General features: G+C 39.1%; 1 protein-coding gene across 12 annotated transcripts in view; it reads left to right on the plus strand.

Annotated features, from left to right (window-relative positions):
• LOC122573552 (zeta-sarcoglycan) overlaps positions 1-16,526 on the plus strand; it is a 218,391-nt gene that overhangs the window by 185,065 nt on the left and 16,800 nt on the right. For 11 of the 12 annotated variants that reach the window (XM_043740155.1, XM_043740055.1, XM_043740065.1 and 8 more), the window contains one exon: positions 7,682-7,955. In XM_043740155.1, coding sequence (XP_043596090.1) covers positions 7,682-7,955 — 274 coding nt within the window. Of the gene's footprint in view, positions 1-6,501; positions 6,711-7,681; positions 7,956-16,526 lie in introns of those variants that run through there. The other variant, XM_043740149.1, reaches the window with a different exon arrangement.

A 16,526-nucleotide genomic window follows, 5' to 3' on the forward strand; every position in this document is an offset into this window, starting at 1 on the left:
AAAGGCTTCCCATACACGATATATATTTTCTATATACAAGTACATTTCTTTTGCGGGGTATCATAAGTTTCAAAACTCTCGTACATTATGAAAATTGTTCTTCGCTCGCAGGTGATAGCCTTGACTAAACGTACAACTTCTTTCAACTGCTTCTGACTCGCCATAAAGGACTGAATCGTCCACTAGAAACGTCCAACATTGTTCCCTTCATTAAGTTATGATATCAAAAACATCGGCTCCGCAACCATACCACATTTTCCCTCTATTTATATTTCCGAAGTAACGTATTCCAGAGCTCTCGTTTCGGCAATGGATAGGAAAATCCCGCTCGCGGGTACACGTAAAATAGCGAATCCTAGGAATCATACAAGATTTTCGTAATTACCCGGCAACGGTAATCCATTTCCGGACGAAGCAGACCAGGAAATATAGTCGAATATCATCTAGCGAGCAATTTTATTTCAATAAACTGGCCGGCGCGGTAAAATTGAAACGACCTGACAACAGAATAGTGGAAAAGAGGGACAGACAAAGCGAAGGGCAGAAAGAGAGAAGGAAGGAAGGAAGGTAGCGTAATTTCCGCGGCAAACTAGACGAGGACAGCCGCGGTTCGTTGCGGTCGTACTGTAAACCTCTGGCATTTTTCATGGAAATTGCCGAGCAATTTCCGCGCTGTCCTACCGAGAGTAAGAATAGCTGGAGAAAAAGCAAGTGCAAGGATGGACGGAGGAAGAGGGAACTGGGTAAGGAGGAAACGTAAGAAAAGGAAGGTCTCGAAGCGAAGTCTGCGTATAGCGTAGCCTCTTAGATGTTACGACGAATGAGTCTTCATTAACGGCAATTCGCTTGAAACTATGTTTGGCTTGCGGCAATAGCGCGAGAAGGGCTAGACCACCTAGATACCACCAGCGGCGCCGACAGCACCAAGTCGGACTACCTCCGTCGACGTCACACCCCTTTCTGTTCCGAACGCTGCTTGAATCGACCCCTTTGCGCCCATTCCCGCTGAACAACCACAGAACTGTGGTTTTCGACTAACCACCCGATAAGTCGTTGGCTTTCCGGCAATAACGTCAACAAGAAAACAATTAACCTGTATGCTCTTGAACCAGCAGGCGAACATGCCTTTTAGTGCGCACGCTTTCTTGATTCAGGGAATTTTGACAGGAGAGGTACAAAGTATTTTGCAATTATGAAAGATTCTTGATATGGAATTTTGAACATCGATTAGTGGAAAATTTGACGGCGATCCTTTGTAAGAAGAATTGTAATACAAAAAATGGAAGCTGAAAGATTTTGAAGCTGTTAGGAAGCACCACTTTCTACTTACTTTTGATTACTTTCCAGTAATTCCGGTAAATCGATAAACGTCAACTCAAAATGAAATTACTTCTTGAAACCCGCTATAAATTCAATCGATAGTAAGTCAATTAATACTCGTAGTAATAAATTCTTGCACCTTTGTTTGCGGAACTTAGGCTTTTCTTCCTCTTTCAATGAATATAATTTCAATTTTAAGACCGCCTCCTTGCTGCTGCAAATCCTTCAATTGTTACATTTCTACTCGAAAGTTTTTGTTTCTATTTAATATCTGTAATCGGAAAATAGTTCAAGAATATTATTATACTTTTGTTGCTCTAACTTTCTTCGTAATTAAGCGTTAGTATATGATTGCCTTGCTTCTCGAAACCTTTATAAAATTGGCTCGCAAGTTTCGCGATTAACATGTGGATAGAACGTGGGCTAGAAGTTTGTTGAAACGCGGCCGGAGGAGAATAATTGCTACTCGTCAAAAATTCGAAAGGCTACTTGACTCCATCCGAAAGGTCAATCTTGGGGGAAACTCGTCGAAACTGGGATAGCACAATGGAGGCAGCTTGGCCGATTACGATCGACAGAATTCCTTTAGACGCCTGGCGTGGCTCGAATAGGAGCAACGATCGCGCTCCAAGAGAATCTCGGGTATCTACCGAGTCTCTAGAAACTATTGGTTGGACGTTCGTTGTCACGAAACATGTGAAAAGAAGCCTCGAATATCCTTGCGAATAATTCCTGAATACAAAATGAATACATTATCATAGTAATATCATTTGAGTTCGTCCAAAGAACATAATTGAATGAGAAATTAATAATTGGAAGTAACATTCACTATCTCTTCATGGAATCGCTAGATTAAAAATTTGAATAACTTATCGAAAGATATAGTGATAATATATTCCTCAATTTATTAATTAATTTTTGTAATGTCTGAACTGATCTTTTGTTATTTGGTTTATAATTGGCAAATTAAACGATCGGAAAATATAGAGCTTGTCAAGTTATAGAATAGTTCTGCGAAGATTGACAATTACAAACGTCAATTCTGGTTCTAAACTAGCAAAAATGACGTAGCAGATTTCTTGTTTTTGCAATTACTAAAAACATATAAGTGCTTTTATTCAGACAGAAATATGATTACATATATTCATCTTCATTCATCTTCATTATCGTCATTATTCATCTTCATCATATTGCTTTAAGTCTAATTACGTAACATATTTAGATGTTATTATAGATCGGTATTTCTAGTGTTAACCTTGTGCAATTTTCTTATAACGAGTCTATGATGATTCTAAAGATTAAAATCATCGCAGTTCAATTCATACATAATTTTGCGACTAAAATACACCTTTTTAAAAACAAGTAAGTGGATATTGGATACCTTTGAACAATACTATACCTCGTTGCGGTCCTGTCCATCAAAAGCAAAGTGAATGGTGATCGATCGTTCGTTCTTCTTTATAGTTATCGAACAGAAACGAAAAATAGACAAAGAGTGGAGTTAGTTTTCAGAGGAGAACATTTAACGAACCTTAGAATCCTGTCAGAAGAAATCGAGAAATTACAATGGACATTGTACACAAAATAATCTCACCAAGACGATATCCGGCGAGGAAATGAGATAGTCGATACGGTCCTTCGTTTGATCCGCATTTCGCATAAATACAGATATATTTTTCCTTCGTGAATTAATCACGTTGTCCTGCATGACGGATGGTTAATATCGTTATTACCCATCCTAGCAGGGAAATTAACTTCCAGTCGCTGTGGTTTGCTTAATATCCTTTCCATCACGTTTACTTGTCACCGTTTCGAATTTAATTAACCGTATGAAGACTAAAAGTTTCGGACTTGTCACGCACAGAACTTTTCTTTATAAAACATTACACTCGAAACAAATATTATTAAACTAAGAAATCAAAGTATCTGCCATATTCTCAAGATACGTACAACTACGTTTGTCAACGTTCTCGGAATTCTGTTTTTAGAACGAATCACACAAGATATGTATTATATACATTATACATTATCGATTCCTCTGAACCTTGCGGCTCTTCTCTCGTTGTATAAATTGCAATCTGAAACTCTCAATTCGACGTTGAATTCGAATCTAAAAATTCGAATTTCAGTTTTAATTGAAAGACCTAAATTTGAGGTTGAATTAAGAAGTTCGTGTAAAATGCGAATGTAAAAATACGAACTAAGAAGTTTGAATTTGGAATTGTTCAGTTATTATTACAAGTATAAAACCACAGGCAGTAAAGATCATTTCGTGGTAATACCGCAGTCTGAAGCGCGTTAAAATCACATACAATTAACTGTAACGTTCTAAAAACATGTTCCGTACGAGACCATCTCATTGATATCTCGCGTGATATCATAATTCATCAACCATCCCGGGAATCCCGTCCCTTTTTCCTCCAAGATTTTCATCTTCGTCGACGGTTTGGAATTCATCGCGCGCAGGTTCGCGTGTCCTGCATTCGAAAGCCACAATTCTAGCCGAGCGGCTCCGCGACGCGTAAGCAACCGGCCACTCGTTTAATTCGTTTTAAACAAAGCGCTATTTATCACGGAAGTTATGCGGCCAAAGCTGGACGAAGGGGGCGAAAACGGAGAATACGTACACGCGGATGTCGAGACGGGAAGAAAAAACGTGTAACACGGTCGTACGTTAGTACAGTGATAATTTCGCAACTTGTAATGCTCTTTGGGCTTGAAACCGTGAAATTATGGCGGTGGCCGCGCTAACTTCGCGTTACGTCAAAAGTTCCAACGCCCGTTTAACATACGTCCGACGGTATTTATGATCCGACGTATATTTCCGCTTTGTAATTGCCCCTTGAACCTGAATCTCACCGTTTCCCCCGGTTTACTCCTCTTGCGCCACGGTAACGACTTTCGAATGCGTATAAAACTACCCCTTCCTGTTCGAATCGACTTCAAATGTTCGTACGTTTCTACGGGGCAAAAAATCGTCGCTTCGAAACGAGCTGCAGCCATTACGCTTCTGTGATTTTTAAAGTAAAACCAGAACAGAATTATAGAGCGAAGCACTTTGAAATAAGGTACTGGAAGTTAAGGTTAATAGAGGTTAGAATTATTTAATACGCGTGTTGGTAACGAAGAGAAGGTCACATTTTAAAAAATGATTTTATTCTTCGTTTGTTTTAACGGAGAATTCATCTGTTATTGTTAATATAAATGGTAGACTTGGATTAAAAAATCATGTTTATAGTTCAATGATACCAATTGTAAGTTCCAAGTGGAGTTTAATACAATATAATGCCATATTTATATATTTCGTTCATATTTCACATTTAGGACGTCTAATATGTCATCTTTCGAAAAAATCTAATTATAAATAGAACGAATTTTATCAGAGAATAATCGATCCGAAAATGTCTGAATATTCGCAATGATGGTTCACAGGTCTCTGAATATTCTACAAAATCAAGAATGTCAAACCTCGCAGCCGTTTACTTCCGCGTGTCCGCGTTTTATTTATGGTGCCTGGGAACGAGCAGGGCGACAGAAATTAATATCGAAAATCGAGTCCGGAATCCGAAAAAGCTCGCCAGATTAAAGACCTTCGTTAAATACAATCTTCGATGAGGCGTGCAGCTGTGGCAGCGTCCTTATAATCGTTAATCCTTCTTTCTCTTCTCTTGTCTTTCTCCCTCTTCCTCTCACCATCCCCGTTTCTGGCTGTTCCCTTGCTGAAAATCGTACACTTTCCTAGTCCTGAAAAGCAAGCTGGCGGCTCTGTTCCCCGCAGGAGCTTATCTTCGGAGCTTTTAATTTCGAGCGACCAAGCTCTTTATATCCACGAGAGGTATAATTATCCACAAGAAGGCAAAAGGGTAGCATTGAATATTTTAGCTCATGCCCCACTCTTGCTTTCTCCTTTTCTTCTTCTATCCCTTATGCCACTTCTCTTTCGCTTTATGCTAGTGTTTCCATCTATTTGTCTTCCTTCTTTTCCGCCAGTTGTCCCATTTGTCTCTCGATGTTTTCACTTCCCTTATAATTGTTCACAGAGTATATGCGGCACGCAAAAAAAAAAGGAACAAACAGTACATGAGAACAATTAGGTCGGCGTATATAAAATGTGTTTTTTTTTTCGAAGTTCTAATTTGACGTTAAATTTGTTTTACTCGTTAAATTTTGTGACATCGTTAACCATTAATATATTAAGGAATAAAAAGATTATTATAAATCACGTATTATATATTGTGTTAAGAGGATTCATAATGATATTTTATAAATTTGAAAGAAAAATTGCCATAACAATTCTGGAAAACATAAACGCTTTATTCTATCTGAACAATTTTTTAAGTTATCAATTACTTTGAAATAGATTGTAATAATAAGTAAACTTCAAATTTGGAACTGAATTTCAATAATAAAATTTGCAATTTAAATAGAAACAGCTCGATTCTCCGGAGTTTTTCAATTCTAGGACTGATAGTGCTTGTAAATGTGGGCTGATGAAACCAGTTAGTTGCTGGGAAAGTACACTGAATCGCGCGGAAATCGCTTTGATTAAATATATGACGTTTTAAAGAAACTACGCGTGATTAATATTTTATTTAAACAAATGGCTAAAATAAAAACTAGAATAAAAAAAAAATATTCCGAAACCACATTTTGAAAGACTGACAAGAAAAAGAAAGTAAAAGGTAAGAAAGCGTAAGTAAAAGTCAAGTAAAAGCGTTCGAGTCAGCGGCGACCGAGAGGCAAGAGATTAAGGCACAGAGTTACGTCCGCTATTTCGCAGTCAGATTTACATAAGTTCCCTCGTTCCTTTCCTCTTACATTCTCCTTCCCCGGAACATGGTCTCGCTTATCGATTCTCCTTTTTCCTCTTCTCTTTCGGTGTTCCCTTTTAATCGCCCTCCCGCTCTTTTTCCCGGCTCGTCCATTTTTCACGCGCGCACGCCTCTACCGCCGTTAATTATCTGCCATTTGATAATCCTCTGGTTCTCCACCACACCATTTTGTACGCTGTTTTACGGCCCCCTATTTGCCACGCTAATTTCGGATTCAGCGGCTTCTTCACTGATGCTTCGTATGATTGATCTTTCTTACTCGTGGACAAAAATCTGATCCCGTTGCCTGTTAGCAACATCGTATCGCGTTCAGGGAAAAAAAGAAAAAGGGATAGCGTGTTTTCAGTGCTGGTTCGGTGCAAAATGGACTGTGTGGAAATGGGTGGGATGTTTGGACGCAGGGCACGTATGAAGGAAGCCTCGTGTTTCAAGAAGTAAGAACCGGAGATCAGTCTTCTCACGGTTCTGTTCCTCTCCCCATCCACGACCAATTTTCTGCACCCGGTGTGCGAGGACGAGACATAAATCGTTGATAAATCATCGGGAAAAAATGGCCTGGTAATTACAGCCTTATTAATCGCAGCAATTATGCTCTAAGGCTTCATTCGTCCTTTTTCTCTGTTTTTTCTATGCAACTGCAACTTTTTTATGCGTTATCGTTTAGGAGTTTCTTGCCATCTGTTGCTTGAAATACGTACGAAGTTTTCTGAAATTTAAAGATAAGAAGGGGAAAATTTAATTTAAGCATTGCTCGACTCGGAAGAACTGTCTTTAGTTTTGTGACGTTAGAGTTACTACACAAATATTTGTTTAATAAGTCGTAAAATTTGGGATCACTAAGTCTTCCATAGCAGCCACGAATATAAGAGAAAAATCATCAAACACTTCTAATATAATAAAAGGCGCTCCCGTCTGACCATTGACGTCTTGCTCTACTGACGATTACCTTTGGTGACTTCAACACACACTCTACATGTATCAACATGATTCTATAAACTTTCAATTAGCAATTCCTTAAACATAATAATTTTTTTATTTAGCAATCCCATATTTTCTTACGTATCGTTTAATTTTTACTAAACATAAATCATATCACATTCACATTTGTAAAGGATAAAACTAACTGAAGTTAAGGTATCTTCATCAACTTTTAATTCTTTATTAACTTTTTTCTTTAACTACTTCTTCTGTTAAATTTAATGCAGCTTTAGTAACTTCTCGTAGAAGTTCCTAGTTAAGGGACAGTTGAGTTTATAGTTCACAACAACTTATAAAAAATGTATAAATTAAATTTCCTACTCGCATATAATAAATACAATTCGTATAGTAAACCGTGTTTCATTGCGATCTTACTTATTTAAGGACGATTAACTAAAAGGACGAAGGATGATTTAAACTTCGTTAGTTTCCTAAAGGTAGACAAAGAGAACATTAATGTTCACGATGACACGTGTTCAGCGTGTTTATCGCATGAGAACTCGTACGACGAGAGAGGACAGATGTTTCAGTTGACTCGTTTGTGATTTCAGAATGTCTCGAGGGCAGTCAGGCTGGTCGGACGAGCCATGCACGTCGACCGGAGGTCGAAACGTGCGACAGTCGGCAGGGCCATCATCAAGGACGACACCTCCGATTCTCGAGGACCGCACTTCCGGCACCGCGTCATGTAAAGGTGGATTCAGGTTAGGTGTTTATGGATGGAGGAAAAGGTGTTTGTACTCTCTGGTGCTCACTTTGATGGTCATCGTGATCCTGAACCTGGCGCTCACCGTGTGGCTGCTTAAGGTCATGGGATTCAGTTCCGTAAGTTTGTGATATTAAACATGTTCTATGAATTTGTTTTCGAATTAACTCATAAAATCTCTTAATAGATTAAAATTGTAGTGTAGTTACTTACAATAATAATTTTTGGATTTAGATCCATAAATTCTTGATATTCATTTTTGTATTTTTAATCACGTTCGTTATTATTTAAAAATCGGAAATAATAGTCCTGAGTTAATTCGTTCGTCTAACCGACTCCTTCCAATTACTGCAGTCGTATGTTTACAGTTTTAGAATTGTAACAACGTTAAAAATTAATCTCAGAACTGCAAATACATTTTTTTTTCATTTCTAAACCTTTCCTTACTTCTCGTGTAACATATAGAAAAATTATGGGCAAGTGTTTTTGTGGCTATCAAATAAACCAGGAAAGAAGGATTGAAAATTTGAAATCTTTGTCCTACAATTACATATATCGTTTAAATGGTAAATAGGTCGAAGCAAGAAGACTTCCACGAGCTCGATTCTCCGATATATACTTTCCAATATAACTCAGGAAAAAGGTCACCATGTTTACACAGAAGTACCTTCATTCATTCCTCTACTCATCATTGATAAAGCATACCTTGGTAATAAGCTGTCCTTTCAAAAATTCAAATTCCCGCTCGACCGGTCTACACAAAGAAGAATTAATATTCCCGGCGTTTTTTTCCCCGACGGATCTTGCTTTTTTCCCACGTCGAAATTATTTCCGGAATCGCGCGTTGAATTTCTTTATGAAGCACCTCTCTGGTCATTTTTGCTCGGCCGAATTCACCTGACACGCTGTTGCATTTCAAGCGCAACGTGCGTCTATTCACGTTATTTCGTCGCGAGATACTGCCACGATCCCTGACTTTGATATTCGCCGAGCTGAAACGAGGAAACGGAACGAATTCGTGTTGGGAAACACGAATAGAACACTGACACCTTTGGATATGCAAAACGGCTTGCAACCATCATCGGTGGAAATCCGTGGGTAAGCGGCTTTTATTTGGTAATGAAGCGCGATTCGCCACGCTTCAGCGAGATCATCCTCTCTCTTCTGCTATCCTTGTTTCCTAATCGATGCAAATACGCTCTGCCTCGCGTCGCTTGTTGCACTTATAGAGTGCCATTCTACTGCGATCGCCTCCAGTGATTCCGATTAGACCATCAAGTAGAGTTGGAACGGTTTGTTCAGACGCCGGTGGGTTGGGCCAACGTGATGGAGAGGCTCGAGATTTTAATATCGTCGGATGGTTTTTGAATGGGGTGATATATTGTTGACTCGAGCCCGTTATGGCTGATAAGAAGACGAATCGAATCATCTGTCATGTCGGACGTTTATCAAGCTCCAGATAGTTTAAGCTCTGCAGCGGCTTTCGCTTTGTGTGTTTAGAGAAAACGAATTGAAAAATTATTCTCCGCCTCTTCTTTCGTATATATTTCTTTTCCTTTCTTTTCAGATTTCTTTTGAACGCATTAACACGCTAATTACCTGACGAATTTTGTGTATTTTCTCAAAAAGAAATACCGCCTGTTTCAATACAATACGTCGTTAGTAAAGAAATAAAGTCGTTTATGCGTTTTATACTACATCTAGTAGTTTATATCGCTAATGTAATATCAAAAGAATTCAAATCTAATGAACACGAGTATTCCTCCAATTTTCATATTTCACGGCAATCAACATGTTAAACACGTATAAAATTCTTTTCAACATTACAGATCACTTAACGTTACAAAATCGAATCAAATGCTCCTCGACGATCGAATCCAACATACTGATTCCGTGTCCGATCGCTTACGTCTCAATCTACTGATTCCCGCTGATGAAAGAAACCATCCACGCTATCCTCGTCTTTTCCATCGATCTTACCACGCACTCTATTGCATGCGCCCAATCACCAATTGCCTCGCCAATATTCAACCAGCTATATCTCTCAAAATGGACTTGCTACATCCTAAAACTTTGTCTGAACATTTCTCTGTAACGTGGTATAACACACACTCCTAATAAAATCAATTCCTGTCACGTCGTTGGAAATTAGTTTCAGGCGAGTTTCGCCGCTGGTACAACAGGCCTCCGGTGCAATCTATACAACCGGTTACCAACACAGATAAGATTCGCTCCTAACGCCACGCGAACAGAGGCGCGAAACAAAAGGGGAAGGGCAGCAAGCTGGTTAATATAATTCGCCGTAATTACCGGAATCGTTGTATCGCGCCCGGTATCGCGGAAATCGTCGTTTGCACTTGCCACTTCTTTACGTGGGCCGGTTAATTCCCGGTTTATAATTAACCGAGCCCCTTGGTGGTGGTCTCCGAAAGCCAGGGGATGAGAGGCGCTCGTTACGAGCTGCGAGCCTGATAACAAGCTCGTCGAAACGAGCTCGCGATCGTTAGAAAAAACACTCATGCCCGCCGCTGCTTGTTCCCGTTGTTTCATTATCGTTATTGCCAAAATCCTGCCGCGCGAAACGCGATATTTAATGGCGTTGAGTAATATCGCGGAGGACGGTGTAACCTTTCGGCTGACCACCGCTACGGATTTATAGTGGCCGCGTGCGAGCGTTGCGAACCATAGTTCGACAGAGACCGCGTAATTAACGCTCTCCATCGCCGAATTTACACGATCCACCGATGAGTCAAGCCGATTTTTCGTGAAACGCCCGGGTATCGCTGGATGTTACGAAGTGACGATTAGACCGGATTAAGAATTCTATAGAATTCCTGAAGTGTCTAGATTTGTCAATTTTTAACTCTTTGTAATCTAATGATATTGAACTGAAGTAGACGCTGTATTTCGTTTTATTTCTTCTACTAAAAGTTTAATCTAACCAAAATATAGTTTTCGAATTTAACATATCGAAGATAAATAAGTCGTGATAAGATGTCGAATGTAACTCAGACTGCAGAGGGTTATAAATGTAATACCTATCTCTAATTATGTCTCATTCTCTGATCAAACAGTTCCGTTATCGAATCAGAGAAAACAGTCACGATCAAATACTCGTTAAATATAGTGCTAGAATTATTAATATTCAAACATGTAACTTTTCTCTCGCAATCTCTATTCGTTCTCTGATTATTTCGAATTTCGCTTCCGCGTTTAATCGAACTCTTCTCACTCTTTACGCCAATATCTATCCATCAGATTCTCGAAGCATCAGGCTTATTAAAAAAGAATATCCACGTTTGGTAGCGTGAACGGATGATTTTTCTTCTCACAATAACGGCGATCACGAATGTCCGATTTATTTACGACTCGCGAACGGAAAAGCGACACACATTACTCACGCCGCGTCAAGGTGAATCGTTCGGGGAACAGCATCACCGGCGGCAAAGAACACGCTTCGAGAAACAAGGGGACGTATACGTGAGACTGTAGTGGTAGAAGAGATGTCGACGATGCAACAGGGTAAAGGCGAGAAAAGGAAAGAGAAATGGAATAGGAGAAGCGTAGACGAAATCGGTGCAAGTAGAGATAGCGGACTCTCAGGATAGCCTTGCGCGAGAACGAACGAACGAACGAACGAAGGTGGGAAAGAAGAAGTAGCGGAGGCTTACATTTCCCACGGGGTATCCTTGCTTGCTCACAGACTCCTTACTTACGGATTGATACTCAATTTCCAGCGAGTTTAGCCCCTATCGAGGGATCGTTGCGCCTGATCGCGGTGGCTCCTTTCGATTTCAAATAAATTCGATAATGGTGGATATATAGGCGGTGAAGAGTAGAGGAGTCTGAGATGGTGTAGCGTACTCGAACAGGGATATAGAAAGGGATTTCTCCATCGTCTTTACCTTAATCGACAAGGTTCAGGTAGGAGAGAAGAACGAGCTGCTTGGCCTCGTCTGGCTTGTCGATGGATTCGACCCCGTGATGGACGATTTACGAAGAACGTAAGGCATTTTTCGAGCTTTCGATTTTAACCACCGCTACCAATCGTTCATCCGCAATATTGAACGTTTGATTATCAGCTCGGCGCGTATGAAATCTTTTTCTGAGGTTTGAATTTGCCAGGTCTATAATTTCAATTTTATCCTATCATGCGCGTTAACGAAGCAGAAATTTCATATAAATTGGTTATATTAAATTTTCAGGAAATTTATCATGAGAATATTTAGATTTCATCATTGGCTGCTGCGAATAAATAAGATATTCGATCGATTCTTTTGTATCTGTTCAAATTCGGGAAGAGTGAAAGTTACTAGAAATATAGAAACATTCGGAGAGAATTAAAGACACTCTGTAATTTTTTATTAATAAATTATTTTCGAATCATTGTCATAAACATTCTAAACATTGTTCAGATGGATTGAAGTTTAGAAAATCGTATCGTATGAATTGTAGTAATTTGCATAATCTAATAAACGATTCTTAACAGATAGAAAACCAACGAATGGCTGTAATTCCTGCTTTCAAAATTAATCTACAGATTCTAAATAGAAACGAACAATAAATTTCTAATTCAAAGGCACAATGAAACACTCAACTCCCCGGGAAGAACAACGCGGAACGATAAAATGCAAACGGTGTCATCCTTGAAGCGTGAAATGGAACGAGTCCGTGTTCACGAAAGCGAGTCCGTTTATAAAAATCGCATCGTTATCAGCGACAGTGGGAATCGTGGATCGTGCTGGATCTGAAATTTCCCGAGACGCGCGAAGTTCATATCCATAGCAAAAATACTTTAGCCTTGTGTGCTAGCCGACGTATACGAGCGAAAACGCGATACACTCGCCAGTGAGGAAATATTTTATACCCTGTCCTTTCACCCCTTTTTCTACCAGTCTTATCCACCATTCTTTTCCGCTTTTTCATATTTGATGAGCGAGTGCGGAACTCCTGGTTTTGCGAAAAACCTTTTTACCCAAGCATCACGAAACCATCTGGCTTTGCTCGATCCTGTTCGCGGGCAACGTCTTCGGGAAATTAAGTCGTTCTTCTCGATTAAGAAGTTGGATAATCGACGAGCGAACTATTTCTGGTGTATTTTATCGGAGATTCCAAGAATAAGTTATGCTTTTTAGAGATAATTTCGTTTCATACATACACATACACATGGACAATGCGTAGAAATTATCAGAATGTTATTTTTAAAGAAATATCGTTCGCTCCCGTAAGTTTTGAATAATATCGATTACAAAATTATTCAAATTGAAACGTTCAAATGATAAATAATGCAAATGTCAGAAATGAAAATTTTTAATCGATACAACAAATGAATTCTTGTTAATCCAAACGCTGATGTCTTTTATCGCTTAAATGCTATCGAATTTCAATATTTATTTTCGCAGACTTATTATAGCAGGAATAAATGGAATTATCTGGCTTACCTATTACTAATTTTTTTTTTTATATAATTTCAAAGCAATTGCCACAAAACTTATCGAATTCCCAAATTAATTATCTCCGGAGTTACTAGTTTGTCCATGAATAATTATCGGCTTAAGGGGTTGAAGTTAGCAAGTGTCCAGTGATTTATAGAGAAAATTACATACACAATAGCAAGCCGGTGTTCCTGTCAATATTACTAAAAATGGAGCTATCGCCTATGAAAGTTTAATTATCAAATATCCAATATCTCATCCACCATAAATATTCAAAAACACACCGAGCAGGCAGGATAATTGTTCATTGATTGAATCGCAAATCAATTACCCGGTTCGACAGTTAGATATTTCAAGGAATGGTATCGAGCCAGGCAGCAGCTACGAATATTTTCTTCGATCCCGCATATTCTTCTTCCTTGGCTTTCCGGTAATCTAATAATTCGATGGTTCAACTTTATCGAGACTATCCTCGCTTTTGTATTCGACCCATCCGAACTTAACCCACTCCCTTCTACGTCCCACTGGCTCCGTTCACCCCAATTCAGTCGTAAAATTTCGTTCGCTTACATCGCGGATGTTCGCGTCGCTCGAGAAACAGAATTTAGTGCGCGAACTCCGTCGTAAAGTTGGCTCGGTAAGAAGGAAATTCATAACTAGCAACGCTTCCAATATCTCCGGTCGGATCGAAAGGTCTTACGAGATCTTCGATTACGAACAATATATAATATCACCTCGAAACGTTATGTTGGCTGGCACCGTATACAGATACTATATTGCCACTAACGGCTTTACGTATACAGGACGGTAGCGAAGCAAACGCTCCCATGCCTCTTCTGTAATATCGCCTACGAAATCGACCTCTATAACTCTCGTATATCCATATGGAGTTCACCTGTATACGGTTCCCTCTTATATTGCATCAGGGACACTACAGCCGCGTTACATTCGAGGGTCAAGGTGAATCCTGTGTCGCGATATACCGACGTATCCGCTCTCGAGCTCTTTCTTCCGTTGCTTCGTTATGTAGTAAGTTGGTTATTCGAAGCTTTCTAACTATGGCTCTTATCGTAGCTGTATATTAATTTCTTAATATTGTGACTGCGGCAGATTTTCATATGTTTCTGTACAAAACCGCAGATAAAATTTATATATCGTATAAGCTGAGTATTAGGGCACTTTTCATGTAACGTAAAAGAAAATCAGGAAAAGTGGAGGGAAAGGAAATATTTCTGTTTATTACAATAACTTGCAATTTACAAACAGCGTAGCCCGCCGAAATTAACAGATTGTGCGGAACGCGATTCTCGATGACTTTCACGGCTACAGAGCTAAAATAGCGATATAGGTTTTCGGTTTTATGCTTTTTGAACTCGAACTTCTTTTTTCAACAAAATAATAAAAAACAGGTACAAATAGTTGTAAAGTCTTTTAGCCGGTAGTAATTTGCACTTTAAAATTTGTAAAATATTATATGCAAGAGAGTTTAAAATAGCAAATGGAAATATGTAAAGTATGAAAATTTAGAATTTTTCATAAAGTGTTGTAAACCCATAAAATGATTTCATTACATAATCAGCAACTCGTAACACGGTCCTTTTTCCCATATTTTTCCATCCAGTATCCAATTATACGCCGCGTAACCAGGCGACGAATCGATAAATGGGGGAGAGAAGGAGGTTAATAGCAAGGGTGCCGATAAAAATTCGAAAACAGTTTCCGCGGGCTAAATAAATGATGAAAATTTGTACGCGTTGGCTCGGAGAAATATGACCGTTACACGCTGGCCCGCCGGACAAAATTCTATCCGGTACGTGCAATAAAGTCGGATCCACTTTTACACGACCTCATATCTATTGATTTAATCAACGAAATAATAGCCATTGTATTCACCGGGAAATCGGTTGATGGTTTATAAAAATATAAGCGGTTAACGTCCAAACAGAAGACATCTTGATAAGTCTTTGACCTGTCGAGAGATTCGATATTCGAAATTCTCAAAAATTCATGAAATGAATTCTCACGGATGGAATTCGTTATTGAAAATTTATCAACGAACGAATCATAGAAAGCACAAATTCTCGTTTCTCTTCAGCTGTCGTGTACAAATTTCAAATATTCAAATTCACACGAATTTTGCACAGGAGAGCGAAGCACAGGATGTTAACAACGAAGACCACGGACATAGAAAATTTCGCGAAACGGATACTTCTAAAATTTTACATTTTACCGGTCGTTGGCTCACGGTGGATGAATCTTGCATAAACTGTGGCCAACTTGTCGAACAACGAAACGTAACGACGAAGGACAACAGACGAAGCGGTCGATATTGATTCATTGGAAAAGTTGCCCTGCCGGCCAATAAATGCGTGAGAAATGGCCAGGTCACCCTGTATATACATTGCATATAAGCGGGTGCGTTAGTATTAAGGGATATCTATTACAGCGGCCAAGCTAGCAAGTGCAAGTACAGTATACCGGGCACGGCGCCATGAATTTTGAACGTACACCGGTACCATAGTTGTTGGCCAGTGAAACTGGATCGAACAACGGGCGGACGAGTTTATCGTTCCCAGGGATTTCAACCGCGGAGAAACGTACGATTTTTTCTTCCATTTTACGACGATCACCTTTCGTACCACCAACGTTTTCACCCCTGGTTTTCGATGTTCCTCGCAATATTTCGTGTGAATTTCCATGGTGGAGCACGATCTCTTCTTTTGGTTGGAAATACATTTTCTAAAAAAAAAAGAAAAAGAAGGAGCAGATAAAAGGATATTATTGAGGATGAGAAATGTAATTTCTATATTAAACTTGAAAGTATTGTTCAGATTAATCAAGTTATTTGTATTCAAACCATTTGAGTTCAAGTAATACGACTTCAAGCGGGTACATAATGAGAAGAAGAAGGTTGCGTATCTATGAAATGTTAACGTTGATTATGATCCTCGTTATAATCATAAAAAAAAACGAAACATGACTAAAGAGAAAATTTACAAAGAGTTGATTTAGTCCAAGCAACCAATATATTTCTGCAATACTGGAAAGAGTACTACATCACTCAGTAACTGTGTTTCTTTTTGAGTCGAAGAATGGTTGGAAGAACTTCTCTTTTACCTCATTTGAAACTCAGCAAGTCAGGTACAACAACAAATTCACATTAGTAAAGTGTTTCAAATTACTGAAAGTCAAGTGACTTCACTAAAGGAAATAGGCATAATAAGTTTACGCTCGTGAAATATTTTGGAAAATATC

Source organism: Bombus pyrosoma, linkage group LG2 (assembly GCF_014825855.1).
Source record: "Bombus pyrosoma isolate SC7728 linkage group LG2, ASM1482585v1, whole genome shotgun sequence".
Classification (NCBI taxonomy): Eukaryota; Metazoa; Arthropoda; class Insecta; order Hymenoptera; family Apidae; genus Bombus; species Bombus pyrosoma.